The 18,166-nt window shown below is 49.2% G+C and overlaps 1 protein-coding gene across 1 annotated transcript; it reads right to left on the bottom strand.

Annotated features, from left to right (window-relative positions):
* Positions 1-11,812: 11,812 nt before the first annotated feature.
* Positions 11,813-15,087, bottom strand: LOC123410081 (polygalacturonase At1g48100-like). The gene is made up of 6 exons (XM_045102970.1): positions 14,341-15,087; positions 13,831-13,998; positions 13,671-13,715; positions 13,349-13,556; positions 13,139-13,220; positions 11,813-12,587 (listed from the first exon to the last, which is right to left on the bottom strand). Exons 1-6 carry the CDS (start codon positions 14,800-14,802, stop codon positions 12,083-12,085), a joined length of 1,470 nt encoding a protein of 489 aa, XP_044958905.1. The 5' UTR covers positions 14,803-15,087; the 3' UTR covers positions 11,813-12,082.
* Between the last annotated feature and the right edge of the window lie 3,079 nt (positions 15,088-18,166).

An 18,166-nucleotide genomic window follows, 5' to 3' on the forward strand; every position in this document is an offset into this window, starting at 1 on the left:
CTACCCGGCCACTTACCCGTTCCCGCGTTTGGAATTATCCGATTCCGACCACGCGGTTGGATCCGGAACAGAATTTTGCTAAACCTAGACCCCCATTTGTCTATATATAGACCTCCTCCTATTTTGGTAGACAGCCCCCTCTCCTCTCTCCTTGAAATCTGCACCTAACCCTAATTCCCCCTCACTCTCTCTCCACCCACCAGCCCCAGCCGTCGCGGGCCCGCCGAGCCCAGATCGGGCCCGGGCAGGCCCATCCGGCCACCACCACCGCAACGCTCCAGCGCGCCCGAGGGAGGTCCCGTGCTCCCAAGAAGTAGCCACAACCTCGCCAGGGAGCCCTCGTCGCCGGCCTGCACCAGAACCCGCCGGAGCTTTCAGCGCGTCCCCGCCGCCCCTTCCTGCCGGAGCTCCGCCCTCGCGGCCGCTGCAGGCGACCGGAATCCCCAAGGACCAGCGGAGAGCGCCTCCATGGCCTTGCTCCTCGTCCTTGCCAGGTCCTTGTGCAGGGGCTTGCTCGCCCCCTCGTCGTCGCTCTCCGGCGCAGATCCAGTGGCGCCCACGCCCAGAACCGGAGGCCTCGACCAGATCCGGCCGCCACCGGAGTCCAGCCACCACCGGAGGTCGGCCGCCCCCAAGCCCCGTTGACGGCAGGCTGCCTGCGCGCATCTCCTGCGGGAGAAGCACGTTGGTTGTGCGTGGCGAGCTAGCTGGGCCGACCAGCGCCTCGGCCTGCCCCGACCTCCCTAGGCCTGCGTCACCAGATCGCCTCTCCACCGCTTGGGCCAGGCCCACGAAGATGCGCCAGTCTCGGCCCTCCTAAGTTGCACCCGAGCGGCATTTAGTTTACCTGCGCTACAGTGTAGGCCCGGTTAGATTAATTAGTAATTTCGGAATTAATTAAATTCCAGAAAATATATAGATGTTAATACGTCCGTATCTTTTTTTCGGTAAGTCAGATCGTGACGTGTAGCATATGGTTTTCGAGTAGTTTTGCGCGTAGATTACGTTTGTGCAACTTGCATATTTGTTTGACGCGGTTTGCCGTGCCAAATGCATAGATTAACGTGTTGTTCCAATAGGATAGACGCCCGTATTTATTTTTCGCGCAAGACCGGATTGCTCGAATGCTGTAATAGAAATGTTCATGTTTTAGGAAACACTTTTCCATGTATTTTAGAGTAGACGTTGGTATTTTTGCGTGTAGGGATTTGCCGCTAGTTTATTTTCCGTGTATAGGTTATTATCTCGCATTTACGTGTGGTATTATTTTTGTTGTGCAACCCCACATATTTTATATGTTTTCGGGGTAGAAAAATCCATAGGATTTTTCTGTGCAATTAGTTTTAGCTTTTGAGCAAGTTAGTTCGCGCGATATTTTGCCGTGTTGCCCTCTTCTCTATTTCGTAGGATTTATTCTGTGCTTCGTTTGATTAAGTTGTCAACTAGGGAGTTGTTCTTTGATGTTTCCTCTAGCCCCTGGTAATTTTGGTTGCAATAGAAATGCATGTTTAGGTGTGGTTTGCTTGCTCTCAAGTTGCTAGAAATAGTGTTGATTTGGAGGTGCTGAAATATGTCTAAGTCTGAAATCTGTTATATTTTGTTGCTGTTTTGTTTTGCTTCTATCTTGTGATCTGTAGCTCTTTTGAGGATGGTGCAATGAAGTTAGTTGTAGACTTTATGTTTCTGTAGCTTGTTGTGAATTTTCATGCCATTTTGAGTCCTGTATCTTATGATTTTGCTGCTGTCAATATGCCTTGAGACCGAAAACTGCACTTACATTAAGTGTAATTTTCACTAAGTCTGAAATAGTGTGTGAGAAGCCATTTTGTGACTTCTTTTCCTAGTGATCCATGCTGCCATGCTAGTTGTTGTTAGTTGTTTGTTGTAGTGCTTCTTGCCCTCTATCGTGTCATGTCTTGGTTGATTATATTTGAGTTGAGTAGCTCGTAGTTGTGGGGTGTAGAAAATGCTATGTGGCTGATTTTGACAGATTGTAGTGATATCTTGTTTTGCTCGTAGTTTTTGATCCGTAGCTCCGTTTTGATCGTGTCCTATATGAAACTTGCTTAGAATATCGTGTAGTTTCATTTTCTCTTGCTGGTTGTATGTTTTGAAGTGCTCATGGTCGTTGTTTCACACATATTGCATTCATGCCATCATATCTTGCGGTGCTTGTATCTTTTGAACCGTAGCTCCGTTGGAGATGTTCTCTATGTGTAAATTGCTTGTAACGATGCGTAGAATCACGTGAACCTATTTGCTTTTCTATTTAACAACTAATTAAATGTGTTAATTCAGTTCTGGACAGAATTGTAATTAACATGTGAGGTCGTCTCGGAGGTGCTATATGTCATTTCCGACCTCATTTAAAATGCCTAGATAGGTAATTTAATTACGCTTCACCTCTTGCCATGTTTAACCACATTTAATATTATCGTGTATCTAATCGGGATAGAACTAAATAAATAAACGTGGAGTTTCGTCAATATGCAACTCGTTGCATATTGAACTTCACTTAATGTGTAGTGTTTGATTGTGTGAATTGTCATGCCATGACTTGCATGTATTCAGCTGCTCATGCATCATATGTGTTGTGCATCGTGTGGTGAATTCCGTGTGTTGATTTTTGTTTCTGGTTTGCTTCGTCTCGATAGAGTTCCGCAAGCGTGACGGAAAGTGAGGACCCGTTCGACTACATCAATTCGTCTGCTTCACGGAGTCATTCTTCTTCCAAGCGGGATCTCAGGCAAGATGACCATTTCCCCAGATACCATTACTATCATTGACATGCTAGTTTTATCGCTTCTATCGATTATGTCTCGTTGCCTACCACATGTTAAATATCAGCCTCTCAACAATGCCATGAAAACCTTCAACCTGTTCAACCTAGCAAACCACTGATTGGCTATGTTACCGCTTGCTTAACCATGTGTTAGCGTTGCTAGTTGCAGGTGCAGTTGCTTCCATGTGAAAACATGGGTTCCTTGTCATATCACCCTATTAAATGCTATTTAATTTAATGCACCTATATACTTGGTAAAAAGTGGAAGGCTTGGCCTTTCTAGCCTAGTGTTTTGTTCCACCTTTGCCCCCTTAGTTTCGGCTACCGGTGTTATGTTCCATATTTGAGCGCTCCTAACATGATCGGGGTTGTTATGGGGACCCCCTTGATAATTTGTTTTAGATTAAAGCTGGTCTGGCGAGGCCCAACATTGGTACGATTTGCCCAACATAATAATTCTGTTAATTTAAAATGCATAGGGAGTTAGCGCTACCCGAGGAATAATTCTACATAATACAGGGGGCGGTGCTGATGGTGCTGGTCCAAAACAAAGCACCTTGCGGGGCCAACCCGGGGCAACTCGGGAGATTTCTATCAGGCCACCGTACGCTTCGCTTATCCGTCGTGTCCTGAGAATGAGATACGCGGCTCCTATCGGGATCGTCGACACGTCGGGTGGCCTTGCTGGATTAGTTTTACCTTTGACGAGATATCTTGTGCATCGGGATTCCGGTGATGCTTTGGGTAATCTCAGAGTTGAGGTTTTCCACTAAGGAATCCGACGAGATCGCGAGAGTCGTGATCGAGGATTTCTATGCGGCTTGTGGTAATTTGTGATGGACTAGTTGGAGCAGCCCTGCAGGGTTAAATCTTTCGGAAAGCCGTGCCCGCGGTTATGTGGCAACGTGGAAACTTTGTTTAACATTGGTTATAGATAACTTGAAGTAACTTAATTAAAATATGCCAACCGTGTGCGTAACCGTGACCGTCTCTTTTGTGAGTTCCTTCTCCGATCGAGGACACGGTGGGGTTATGTCTGACGTAGGTAGGTGTTCAGGATCATTCTTTTGATCACCAGTAGTCACGTCCGCTATGCGTAGATCTTCCCCCCTCTTATTTCTTGTACTCGTAAGTTTAGCCACCAAATATATGCTTAGCCGGTGCTGCAACCTCACCACTTAACCATGCCTCACCCATTAAGCTTTGGTAGTCTTGATACCTTTGGAAATGAGATTGCTGAGTCCCCTGTGGCTCATAGATTACTACAACACTAGTTGCAGGTACAGGTAAAGGTTACTTGACACGAGCGCGTTGATTGTTCATTTGGAGTTGCTTCTTCCTCTTCTTCTTCATCGATCTAGGATGTGTTCCAGGCCGGCAGCCTGGGATAGCAAGTATGGACGTCGTTCTTCTTTTCTCGTTTGTTTTCATCCGTAGATGGACCCTGCTCTTATTCTTGATATTATGTATTGTACTGTTGTGACTCTGATGTAGCTTGTGGCGAGTGTAAGCCAACTATATATATATCTCATCTTTTCAGTACATGTACTTGTAACGATATCCATTCTAGCGACACGACGAGATGCGCCTCTATCCCTGACGAGGCCTTCGTGCCAAATTGAGGATAGGGTCGCATCTTGGGCGTGACACTTGTTTAGTTTCCGGAAGTCTATCACCATCCTATAGCCAGTAATAATCTTTTGTGGGATTAATTCATTCTTATCATTAGGAACGACGGTGATACCTCCCTTCTTAGGTACGCAATGTACTGGACTTACCCAATCACTATGAGCAACAGGATAAATGATTCCTGCTTCCAGAAGCTTTAATATTTCTTTTCTAACGACCTCTTTAATCTTAGGATTTAATCTCCTTTGATGATCAGCAACTGGTTTAGAATCAAGATCGGTTTTAATCTTGTGCTGACATAGAGTGGGACTAATACCCTTAAGATCATCAAGAGTATATCCAATAGCAGCATGGTGCTTCCTAAGAGTTTTTAGTAACTTCTTCTCTTCGTGCTCTGAGAGGAGAGCACTGATAATAACAGGATATATCTCCTTCTCATCAAGATAGGCATACTTAAGAGTACCAGGCAACTATTTAAGCTCGAACACAGGATCACCCTTCGGTGGGGGAGGATCCCCAAGTAGTTCAACAGGCAGATTATTCTTGAGAATAGGATATTGTTCTAAGACAATTTTATCTATCTCATCTCTTTCCTCCATATGCATATCATTTTCATGCTCAAGCAGATATTGCTCTAAAGGATCCGTAGGAGGTACGGCAATAGAGGCAAGAGCAATGATTTCATCCCTACCGGACGACTCTTTTTCATGGAGTTGTCTTCCAAACTTGGAGAAGTTAAATTCATGAGACACACCCTCGAAACTAACAGTGACAGTCTGCTTAATGCAATCAATGAGAGCATTGAAAGTGTTGAGAAAGGGTCTACCGAATATGATGGGACAAAAGCTATCTTGTTCAGTACCAAGGACGAGGAAATCAGTAGGATACTTCGTTTTACCACACAAGGCTTCTACGTCTCTCACAATTCCCAGAGGGCAGATGGTGTCTCTATTAGCTAGCGTAATAGTGACATCAATGGGTTCTAGCTCAGCAGGTGCAATCTCATCTTTGATTTCATCATATAAGGAACGGGGTATTGCACTAACACTAGCTCCCATATCACATAAACCGTGGTAACAGTGATCTCCTATCTTGACAGAAACAACGGGCAGGCCAACTAGAGGTCTGTATTTGTCTTTCGCGTGAGGTTTAGTTCTAGCGGAGTCCTCACAGAATTTGATAACATGCCCATCTATGTCTTCGGCTAAGAGATCTTTGATAATAGCAACACTAGGTTCAACTCTAATCTCCTCAGGGGGTGCAAGGGGTCTAATGTAACCCCTACATATCACAGTTGGAGCTTTAGAATAATCATTTTTCCTAGCATGGTAAGGTGGTTTCTCAGCGTAGGCACAAGGAACAACACGATCACTAAAAGCAATGACTTTCTCCTCAACTAGATTGGTTTTGACTATGTTGCTTTCTACAGGAGGATGATACTTAAACCACTTCTCTTTGGGAAGATCAACATGAGCAGCAAAAGATTCACATAGAGAAGCTACTATCTCAGAGTCAAGTCGATACTTAGCGCTAAAATCTCTAAAGGTGTTTGTTTCAACAAAAGATTTAACGCAATCAAACTAGAAATTCATACATGACTCCTTACCTTCCTCCAGCTCCCAATCTTCAGAGTTACGTTTGATTCTTTCCAATAAATTCCACTTGTGGTCAATATCCTTCTTCATAAAAGAACCGGTACAAGAAGTGTCAAGCATGGTACGATCTTCATGGGAAAGCCGAGCATAAAAGTTTTGAGTGATAATTTCTCTCGAGAGCTCATGATTGGGGCATGAATATAGCATTGATTTAAGCCTCCCCCAAGCTTGAGCTATGCTTTCCCTATCACGAGGCCAAAAGTTATAAATATAATTCCGATCACGGTGTACTAAATGCATAGGATAGAACTTTTGATGAAATTCCAATTTCAACCGATTGTAGTCCCATGATCCAGTATCATCACATAGCCTATACCATGTCAGCGCCTTATCCTTCAAAGATAAAGGAAAGACTTTCTTCTTTAGCTCATCCCCGGGCAAACCTGCAAGCTTAAATAAACCACAAACTTCATCTACATAGATCAGATGCAAGTCTGGATGTGAAGATCCATCTCCTGTAAAAGGATTAGCCAGCAGTTTCTCAAGCATACCCGAAGGGATTTCATAAAAGATATTTTCAGTAGGTACCTCAGGTTGAGGAACAACTCCTCGTGCTTCCGTTCGTCGTGAAGATACCCCGAACAAACTCCTCAAAGGAACAGTTTCCATAGTGACAAGTGACAATAAATTTCAGCCAGTATATAAATGTTTCCTTACCAAATTCCACTTACCAAAGGCGCTTCACTCCCCGGCAACGGCGCCAGAAAAGAGTCTTGATAACCCACAAGTATAGGGGATCAATCGTAGTCCTTTCGATAAGTAAGAGTGTCGAACCCAACGAGGAGCAGAAGGCTCTGGTAAACAGTTTTCAGCAAGGTAATAACTGCAAGCACTGAAAGTAGCTATAACAAGTGATGATGTAGTGAGGTGAAATGTAGCAAGCGAAAAGTAACAAGTAACAAGTAGTAGCAATGGTGCAGCAAGTGGCCCAATCCCTTTTGTAGCAAGGGACAAGCCTGAACAAAGTCTTATAGGAGGAAAAACGCTCCCGAGGACACACGGGAATTTCTGTCATGCTAGTTTCATCATGTTCATGTGATTCACGTTCGTTACTTTGATAGTTTGATATGTGGGTGGACCGGCGCTTGGGTACTGCCCTTACTTGGACAAGCATCCCACTTATGATTAACCCCTCTCGCAAGCATCCACAACTACGAAAGAAGAATTTAGACAATGTCTAACCATAGCATTAAACTAGTGGATCCAAATCAGCCCCTCACGAAGCAACGCATAGACTCGGGTTTAAGCTTATGTCACTCGAGCAACCCATCATCTACTTACTACTCCCCAATGCCTTCCTCTAGGCCCAAGTATGGTGAAGTGTTATGTAGTCGACGTTCACATAACACCACTAGAGGAAAAGACAACATACAACATATCAAAATACCGAACGAATACCAAATTCACATGACTATTATTAACATGACTTATCCCATGTCGTCAGGAACAAAAGTAACTACTCACAAAGCATAATCATAATCATGATCAGAGGTGTAATGAATAGCATCAAGGATCTCAACATAAACTCTTCCACCAAGTAATCCAACTAGCATCAACTACAAAGAGTAATCAACACTACTAGCAACCTTACTAGTACCAATCGGAGTCGCGAGACGGAGATTGGTTACAAGAGATTAACTAGGGATTGGATAGGAGATGGTGCTAATGAAGATTTGATGAAGATGCCTCCCCTCCGACGAGAGGAGTGTTGGTGACGACGATGGCGACGATCTCCCCCTCCGGGTGAGAAGTTTCCCCAGCAGGATCCTCGTGCCGGAGCTCTATATTGGATCTGCTCAAGTTCCGCCTCGTGGCGGCGGCGAAACCACGAAAAAACTCCCTCTCGATTTTTTTGGGAACGAAACCCTTCATATAGCAAAAGAGGGGGGCCAGTGGGCCGTCAGGGAGCCCACAAGCCATGTAGCCGCCACCAGGGGGTGGTGGCTACCAGGCTTGTGGGGCCCTGGTAGCTCCCCTCTGGTACTTCTTTCGCCCAGTATTTTTTATATATTCCCAAAAAATTACACATAAATTTTCAGGGCATTTGGAGTTGTGCAGAATAGGGGACTCAGATTTGCTCCTTTTCCAGTCCAGAATTCCAGCTGCCTGAATTCTCCCTCTTCAAATAAACCTCGCAAAATAAGAGAGAAAAGGCATAAATATGGTACCACAAAGTAATATAACAGCCCATAAAGCTATAAATATCAGCATGAAAGCATGATGCAAAATGGACGTATCAATGACTCACCTCATTCGGTTGATTGTCCGTCGTGAAGGGATTCACCTGCCTGGAGCCTCTGCGGTTATCTCTCACTAGGGTAATGGCCTTGAGTTTATTCTCCATCGCCTCCTCCCCGAGCTCCTCAGGATGGACTCGAGCCGGATCATCCGACCCTTCATATTTCCACATTGGGTGCACTCTGGCCCGAAGAGGCTGGATCCTATGCTGGAATAACACCTCCAGAAGATCCATCCCATTCACACCCTTCCGAATCAAGGAAACCACTGCTATCATCAAGATTTTTGCATCGGTCTTCTCCTCTATGGACAAGGTCAAGGTAGGGGCCGGTTGGATCATATCAACAGTATAGGGCGGGAGGCCTGAGTGACCCTCGCCGACTGAGATGTCTCGGCAATAAAACCAAGAGCCCTGCCAGTTCTTAACCGAGTCCGAGAAACTCATCTAGGAAAAGCTACTCTTGCCCCTGAGCTGAATGCCTAAGCCACCACAAAATTGCACTACATTGGTTCTTCCCCCCGAGGAGGAACACTTCTTCATGGCCATCACTCGACACGTGAACATGCGCTTCAACAAACCCCAATGCGGGTGACACCCAAGGAAGTTCTTGCACACAGACACGAATGCGGATAGATACGAGACAACACTGGGGCGGCAGGTGATGGAGCTGAGCCTCGAAGAAAGCAAGAGACGCTCGGAAAAGGGGGTGTGGAGCAGAGAAAAACCTCTCTTGGTGTGCGTTACCAAGAGCACTCGCTCGTCGTTCTGGGCGCCGGCTCTTTCTCGCTATCCCCGCGCAGTCGCTAGCTCCCCTAGGCGATCAAGCCTTCGCCCTCGAGCTCCAGCAACCACCCCTCCAAGACTCGGGACGACGTCCAGTCACCCTGTATCCATCCTCGCAGGAGCACTCCGGCGCTCGAGGAAGATCCACGTGACCCCTTCTTGGGCCGCTCGGCCTTCGACGCCGCTCCCTTCACCATGGTGGTCGGCAGAGAGGTCGGCGCCGGGAATCGACGGAGGCAGCCGGCGGTTCTTGTTTTTGGTGGCAAGAGGAGGAAGGGGGGACGGAAAGAACCTAATTATGGGGCACGGTCTTGTCCCTCTTCTGCCTCACGCCTTAAATACCCAACTGCAAGATTCCCCATCGAGTACATCTCCTGCCCGAGGAAGATCTGCTGTATCCCGAGGATGGCGTGCGCTGTAGCATGACAGCGACATCACACGCGCGGAAATCGGGGCGTCACCCCACTACTTCCACTACCTGCGTCTCCGCCGAAACCGCGGCCCGCAAACTCTCCCTCAATTCAAAAAGTTGTGAAAAACCGTTATGTCTCATATCCCGAATGGATTCCGTATCCACGGCGTTTGACGAGGTGAGCCAAGTGTTCTTTTCGCTCCCCCCCCCCCCCCGCGGGACTCTGTTCATTCGGGAAATCAGTGAAGATTACCTGACCGTCCTTGCCTCAGTGCGAGTGGAGATTCGTCCCTACTCGTTTGTTGAGCACACAGAGTTCACAACTCTCATTCACCCAACTCATGGAATCTATCTTCCCGAAAGATAGTCTATCACTACCGAGTGCGGGCATACCCGCATGGCCGGACAGTCAGAATTCGTAACTGTTGAATCCGTGGAGGTTTGCCGAGAGTCTGAATGACACAGCCCCGAGCTACAGCACAAGAATCTCCAAACACCGGGGATATCGAAGGAAGTCATTCACTCGGTCTACAAAATCTCAACTGATCCGGGGGCTACTTATGGGATTGTACATTAGGGGTAGGCCTACGGTCCTGCTTCCCTAGGCCCACCTAAGACCCCTGACGGTCATCAGTGTCCTTAAAGTCACCAATGTAGCCTCGACCTCACTCAGTTCGGTAACCGTCACTCGGTCTGCCTGGAGTCACTCGGATCACCTTGCATCAGTCGAATGCATCTTGTCATTCGGACTACAACAAGGAGAAGGCACCGAAGAAGCTGGAACGGCTAAGAACTTAATACATCACATGAAGTGCAATGAAGGCTCGCGTTACCAGTAACACTGATAGTTATAGGTGTCGTTTCTAGTAACTTCCCTGTTTATTAGCATTAATTACCTTGTAATGAAGCTCAGTCGGTCATGGTAGCAACTATATAAGCCACTCTCAGGCTCCAACTCAAGGGTTCAACACCTTGTAACCTTTCATACCCTATAAGAAAACATCAGCCTCAGGGCTCGAGACGTAGGGCTGTTACCGCTTCTGAGTGGGGCCTGAACTTGTACATCCGAGTGCATCCGCTGCGCCTAGTTAGACTTCGCTCCTAGTTTGAGGCCGATTTAAAAGGCCCGTTTAGATTGATTTTTTTGACCGAGCAGTGACCGGATGGCCTGCAGCGTCCGCACAACAGTCAATTTGAGGGCGTGCATTAGAGATGCCCTAAGCTTATATATTGCGAAAACATTGACCGTGAAGTATGTTAAGAAAGAAGAAAAGAAACGTCACACACATAGTCTCGTAGCATATTTTGTGACACTGTAGAATGGGACTTTCTGAACTGGCCTGTGTGCCGAGATTGGCTTCCTTGCTGCCTCTATCTCTGACCCCTTCTTCCACCCCCGCTCCGGCCCTCGCCCTCCCATCTCCGGCGGCCACGGTGGCCGGCGGTGAGTGGGTGGGGGGCTCGGTTCTTGTGCCATATGTATAGTTGTAGGACTTTCCTCCCCAATAAACCAGATCTGCGCCCTTCTTTCTTGTTTGGGATCTTCGTTTTGGCCATGTTGGCTGGAATAAAGGTCACTGGAGCTTACCATGTGCCTGGATCTGAGGCCCTTCCCCAAGATAAAGGAGTGAAGGAGGGTTATGGCGTGCTTGATTCAGTTTTCTTCTTCTTCCCGAGTATCTCTTGTCTTCATTGAGAAGAAAGAGAGACAGAGGAGGTGAAGAATGCGTGGATCCGGCGTTGTATGTCGTGTATCTTCCTGATGTGGAAAAGGATCTTCTGCTCGCCTTCGTTTTTTGCCGCCGCCGTGGTGGTGGATGAGGAAAAGGGGAGGAGTAGAGAGATGGAAATAACGGAGGGGTGAGAGCTCACCATCGATGGTGCTTCACGCAGAACTACGACGCCCACGATTGGCAGCCGGCCTTCTTCGCTACGCCATCGATTCTTCTGGTCGAAAGGCGGCCATGCTTATTCCTCCCGGCCTAGATGCCAAAGGGGAGGCAGGTCAGTTTTTGTTCGGAGTACATGTCTTCCATCTCCGGTGAGCTTGGCTGCTGGAGGAGAAACCATGGAGATCCAAGTGGTTTCGTCCCCGGTGTTGGTGTGGTTGAATCCGACAAGAAGCTGTCTCGGACCCGATCGCTTTTTTCATTCTATGTTTGTGGTCCTTTTTACAAAAGTCAGGGACTTTTCCGTAGTTTTTTTTTTCTGTTGGGTCCTGTTGTAATATGTATCGCAATGCTTATCTAACGAAGTGTGGTTCCTTCCGGACCCTTAAAAAAGGAGAAAAAAAACAGTGCAGAACATCAACATTGAGAACAAACATGTATAAGGAACATGTGAATCGACACAAGCCATTGTTTCTTTTGGTGCGAAAAGAAAAAGAAAAAGCAACAACCAAGCGCAAATTCAGCCATAGGCCATAGCACAAGTGACCTAATGGCAATAAGAAATTCGAGCGGCCGGGAGGCTACGCACCGAGAGAGGGAGCAGAAACACACATGTACAACTCCACATGACTCGAGCGTGGTCTCACTTACTTAATCTCCGCAGCGCATGCAAATGCAACCGTTGTCAGCGACTCACCGGCACTTGAGATCCGGGTTGTCGAGGAGGGAGTCCGGGACGCCGTCCTGGAGGCAGGAGACGGGCGGGATGGTGGGCGTCTGCTGCGCCCCGTAGGCGCTCCAGCAGTAGGGGTCGTCGACGAGCTCGCCGCTGAAGGGCAGCAGCTCGACCTCGGCCATGGTGACGTTGGTGCATGGCACGGTGTCGCTGCACGCGAAGTGGATGGGCGCGCTCCGGACGTCGTAGGAGCCCCGCACGTTGGCGTAGGAGACGTCGGTGACGTGCACGGCCGTGGACTGGTTCATGCACCGCTTGTCCTGGCAGTAGTACTGGTCGATGATGATGCAGTTGCGCACGTTCTCCATGGTCACCCCGTCGAAGGTGATGCCGGACACGGACCCCATGCCGCCCTGCCACGTCTTGATCCGCAGGCCGTTGTCCGAGTTCCGGATCACCGCGTCCCGCACCGTCACGTTCGCCACGCACGCCTGCGAGTTGTGCACGCCCAGGCTGCCGATGCTGCAAATGCAAAGACCATCATACGAGTCAGTGCCCTGCCGACGCATGCATGCATGCATGCCTCTGTGTGCTCTGCCACATTCTGTTTTTTTTTTTTTTTGCGGGTAAGAGGTTTATTCGCGGCAAGATGAATGGTCATGTGACCTGACCAACCAAAGTTGCGTACGTGGTTGACAGGAGCTGGCACGTGTAGTGCGGGACCTGGGACGCCGAATCACGGTGCATAACACGACGAGCGGCTAGAGACATGGTGCAAGTATTTATTTATTTATTTATTTGGTGGAAGCTAAGATGATGCCATCGTGCATTTATAGACTACCCTTTGGATGTTTTCGGATGCGTTGCTGGTTTCTGCTGAGCCGTATGTATGTATGTTTCGGCTATATTTGTATTTTGTAAACGACATATCTATCACCTTCACAATTCAGTTTAATTTTGGTCTATTGCATATGTTGGTTAGTTAGAGAAAATGGAAGTGAGATAGTAGATTTTTTTTTAAAAAAAATACATGTGTGAAGAAAACAATGGACTGAACCGGGGCGTTAGCCTACCTTATGCCGTGCCCAGGGCCGCACGTTACGTTCTGTATGTCCACGTCGTAGCTCCCGGTCCCGATTGAGATGCAATCATCGCCTGCACACCAACAAAATAAATACAGTAAATTCGATGCCTTCACGTCACACACACACATACAGACACAGCAAAGTTATGTACTGTACAACATCAGGCGGCAGTTGTGTTGCGTGCGTGGAGAGGTGTACCGTTGCTGATCTTGGAATTGTAGATGCCGACACGCTCTGTGTTCTCGACGTGGATGCCGTCCGTGTTAGGGCTGTTTGCCGGCGAGCTGATGAAGAGCCCGTCGACGAGCACGTCGCTGCAGCCGTCGAACCGGAAGTGGAACTCGGGGCTGTTCTCCACCCTCAGCCCCTGCACCACCAGGTTGCAGCTCTCGAAGAACCTGATGAGCTGCAGCACCAGCACACATGTACGTGAGCCATCGTCCACAGGCACCAAAAAAAAGAAGTTCATGTTCTGTTACTAGTACACAGCAAGCGTGGCTGCGTTGCAACGCATACATACCGTGGGGCTGTCGCACGGCCCGTGCAGCGTGGACCCGTTCGGACCCTGCGAGCAAAAGTGGTCTGATCATTGAGATGCATGCTGCCTCTCGTGTCGTGCGTGTAGACCAGACAGAAATACTGGGACTTAATTGGGGGTGTGATAGTGATACGTAACGTACCCTGTGGGGCTTGCAGGGGAGGTTCCACCATTCCTCGCCGTTGCCTTCGATGGTGCCGGCGCCGCGCAGCGTCAGGCCGTCGAGGTTGGAGAAGACCAGCCACTGCCGCCGGTTGTCCGACGGTGGCCAGCAGTCCGGCCCGTCCGGCGGCATCAGCACCCCGTCCACCTGCACCCACCATGGGACGTCACGTTGGTTAGAAAGCATTTTCAGTTTTGATTTGGACATTTTCTTGGAGTGCACACGTGAAGCTGTGGTCTTTTCCTCTCCGTGACTCCTCCCACCCAGTCCTTGTCTCCTCTACCACACGTGACTCCCAGTCAATTTCTCGTTAGCTTTTCTCTCCGCTCTTCTCGTGGCTTCATGAATCATGAGAACGAGAGAAATGATCTCCGGGGAGAGTGAAAAAGTAGCCGCTCGGCGCCGTAGCCGTGCACTGCGTCACTACCCGTGAACACCGGCAAGCCGCGCGCGCATGGTTTTGATCAAGCTCAAGTGCTGCGTACGTACTTGGAACACGAGGCCGGGCTTGCACGGCCCGGAGAAGGTGGTGGTGGAGATGGTGAAGGTACCGTCGGACGGCACCAGCAGCACGGCCGACTCCACGGCGCAGGCCGCCCTCCACGCCGCCCGGAAGGCCTCGGTGTCGTCCGCCGTGCTCTCGCCCGTCGCGCCGTACGCCCGGACGTCGAACACGCACGGCTCCGGCCGGAACGGCGTGGCCGGGTCAGACGGGACAATGCCGCCCGGCGGCGGCGCCCCGTCGTCGTCCGGCGGAATAGCCGGCGACGACGCCACCGTGCCCACGCTCGCGCCAACCCTGCTGTGCCGAGAGCCGACGCCGGCACGAGGAGGCTTCTTGTGTGGGTGGCTCCTTCCGTCGACGCCGACACCGACACCGAGCAATGCCACTAGTAGTACAAGCATCGCCAGCAGCATCAACCGCGGCAGAGCCAGCCTCGAAGCTGCCATGGCCAGAGAGTGCAGACGCGGCTCCCCTAGCTACAAGAAGCAGGAGGAAATGGAGGGTGTGAGGGGTTGGAGGTTGAGGCGCGCGACTGCGCGCTTTATGCTCTTGCAGCTGCAGGGACGAACGGGGTTGAGCTGAGCAGGAGGCCACGGGCAGCACGACACTTGTCAAAAGGGCAAGGCAACTTGAACAGTGTGTGGGCCATCGGGTCACCTCGCCGCCTATCGTTTTCCGTCACATGAATCTCTTTGGAGGGACTTTGTTCACCTTTTTTTTTGGACATTTGTTTTGTAACGAGTTCTTTTTTTTCTACATGAGGACAACACGAAAATAATTCTCATAATTTCGCGTCTTGTGCTTAGAAAATAGAAATGTGTATAACCATATGAAAATGGCGACCGATTGCTCCTGGGTTAGCCGAACGTGGCACAATAATCCATAGGTCAGGTTTAGACGAATGTTCCAGTGGCTCACAAGCTGTTGTCATGTTCCTCCCGTTCCCTTATGATCTCCCGTGGCCGTATAAGCCGAGAGCCGGAGTCAGTGGTTTAGGAGGAAGATGTGACAATCATGATCTGGTTTCTAACAGAGGTGTGGGCGAGGAGGATGTGACACTTATGATCTGGTTTCTAAACAAAGGTGTGATTTTAACTAGAAATAACTTGGCACGTCTCAATTGATAAAGTACTGATAAAGTAGTAAAAGCATCTTTAACATTGACTCTTAAATCGTCCGCAAACTTTAACCCTCAAACCATCCGTAAACGTTTAGATTGCGCCGCCCGAACGTGTTTTGTCATCCAACACGGATCTATATCGACCGCCGGCCATTTCAGACATGATTTTCTTCGTAAACCGATAATAATCTGGGGAAGGGGCGGGGTGCTTTACAGGCATCCAGATCGATGCTACGCCCGCGTCCAACAACCTTGGCCGGTCCAAAAACCTATTTCCTACGCCCACACGCTTTCCTGCTCGAAGTGGTCAGCACCCTCCCAGAGCACCAGTGCCGCATCCATGCCGGTTGAGAGCACGCACAACCGCTCACTGGAGCTGGCCGAGGGCGTTGCCCTCGTCGCTTCATGTTGCATGCGGCTGCTTCGCTTTCAAACGACAACCTGTTCGATCCCTACCTACATTAAACATGTGGGGTTGTCGGTGAACGATGATACATCTCCAATGTATCTATAATTTATAACGTATTCATGTTATATCTACATCAATCTTTGTATGCTTTCTATGCACTTTTATAATATTTTAATGAAGTAACATATCATTAGTGCAGAAAAGCCTAGCTATGGCGAGGCAAAAATGAATTTGCCGATGTAAAGATCGGACGTCAATATGACGTCATTGTTAAAAAATACTGTTGGCATTGGAAACAAGGCCAACAATATTTGACATGTTTGTGACTTGCCATGTGGCGGACGCCATCAATAATATACGTTAGTAGTGGCATTACATGTTAGTGCGATGTCAAAAATTTATTTTCAAGTTTAAATCAAAACTGTACATCAATGTGATCCAGACAAAATGATAGCATAATCGAAGTTTAAGAACAATAATTATACTGTACGATGCCATACCAGAATCTAAGCTCAACAATATACACTTAGTGACATAGTTTAGAAAAGTATCAAAAATAGGCAAATAATACAAGTATGTAAGTTCAACTAAACTGGAGGTGGTACCAACATGAGATATGTCATGCATGCATGCCTACTAGCTAGCTAACTAGACATTTCGGGGTGCGGCCTCAAGGTCATAGTCTAGAATAAGTGAACTATCATCGCTGCCAGCAGGCCTGTAATATACCATGATCTCATCATGATCGTAGTCAAGGTAGGACGTGACTCTCTCCCCAGCTTCCATCTCTGTGGCAGCCCGATGCCGACGTTCCAGAAGGTTCCCCCTTTATTCCGTTTTCGTCGTATGGTTATTTTAATTTGTTGCATCATCATTGCATCATGTGCATCATCTGCATTGCATCGGCATCTTCGTTGCCGCCAGTTTTCAAACTTGCATGCGTCGTTAGTTGCCGGTTCTCTTCGTTGTTCGTTCTGAGCCCGACCGCACACGCATGCGCCCGCGACACCGTCGTAACCCTGTTTTTAAAGTGTGCGTAAAACTTTCTCTGATCGGTTTGAGATTTGACGTGCGGTCCTATTTTAATATAGCCAGGTCGCCTCTCGAATTTCGTCGCGATCGGAGTCCGTCTGGTACCCGAACGGTCGACCGTAGCGGCACCGTATTCGGTCTACCGTCGGACGTCTGTCGGTGTTTTAAAAAATCGTTGCCGCGCTGCCCGTTTTCCCTCTCATCTCCGCCTAGTCCCTCTGCACAGTGCACCGACCCAAGTCGCGCAGCCCAGTCCGAAACCCCCCTGGACCTGAAAGTACGCTCGTGACCATGGGGTCCGGATCAACCCCGTTTTACCGCAAACCGTCATCGGTTTGTCCATTAGACTCCCTAACCCAGCTATTTCCGATCGTCCGATTTAATCGGAGGGTCCAGATGCCCCTATACCTAACCCACTAGCTATATATAGAGCCAACCCTAAAAACAAGGAGGCATGTCCCATCCCAAATCCCCTCGCCGCCGCCACCCATTGGAAAATTCTCCTCGGAATCATCCCAGATCTAATTCCCCCAACCAGCTCGCCCGCAAGCTCCATCCTCCCTCGATCTGAGAGCCACGGCCTCGATCCCCCCGCAGCTCCTGTCTCCGTAGACCCTGCGCGCGAGCCGTAGCTCCTCCATGCTTCGCGCCCTCCTCCTCTCCACAGCCCATGGCAGCAGGAGCGTGCTCCTCGGCCTCGCAAGTCGTGCAGCCGGAGCCTCGCTCGGGCTTGTTCTCGAGCACCAGCACGAGCTCGCTGGCCGCGGCTCCGACGAGCAGCCCAGAGCAGCCGAGCCCCGCCAAAGCACGTCCTCCATGCCTCTGGTGAGGTGTCCTGCTGCAGCTCCTCTATTTGCTTGTGCTTTCCCTGCCTCATCTCCCTCTTGACGCAGCGCCATGGAGGTTCTCGGAGCTCTCCCGCGCCCCCATTTGAGCTGCAGCTCCAGCACTGATCCGGGTCGCCCCTCTGCCCTGCGCTCCTCTCCTCCTTCCCTCTCTCTTATCTCTTTCCTCTTTTCCCCCGCTTTTCCTCTAATCTCTCTATCTCTCTGAATTCTTTCTCTCGCTGTCAGGAACAGACGGCTTGGAGACGAACATGATCCGGAGCTCGCCGGTGAAGACCGCAGGAGCAAGGAGCTCCACAGTCCGGGGCCTCGTCTCTTGGCGGGAACGGGTCCGTACCGAGTTCCCAAGCCCAGATGGGTGCCTGCTTGAGTTCATCTTGGTCTCCCTCTGCATCTTCCTGCCA

Source organism: Hordeum vulgare, chromosome 7H (assembly GCF_904849725.1).
Source record: "Hordeum vulgare subsp. vulgare chromosome 7H, MorexV3_pseudomolecules_assembly, whole genome shotgun sequence".
Lineage (NCBI taxonomy): Eukaryota > Viridiplantae > Streptophyta > Magnoliopsida > Poales > Poaceae > Hordeum > Hordeum vulgare.

Bases quoted from the DNA above. Each gene is read 5' to 3' on its own strand.
- LOC123410081 (XM_045102970.1), bottom strand. From the start codon at position 14,802: ATGGCAGCTTCGAGGCTGGCTCTGCCGCGGTTGATGCTGCTGGCGATG. The intron at 13,716-13,830 runs GTACGTTACGTA...TTTTGCTCGCAG, and splicing joins TCCCCTGCAAGCCCCACAGG to GGTCCGAACGGGTCCACGCT. The intron at 12,588-13,138 runs GTAGGCTAACGC...TTGCATTTGCAG, and splicing joins GGCCCTGGGCACGGCATAAG to CATCGGCAGCCTGGGCGTGC.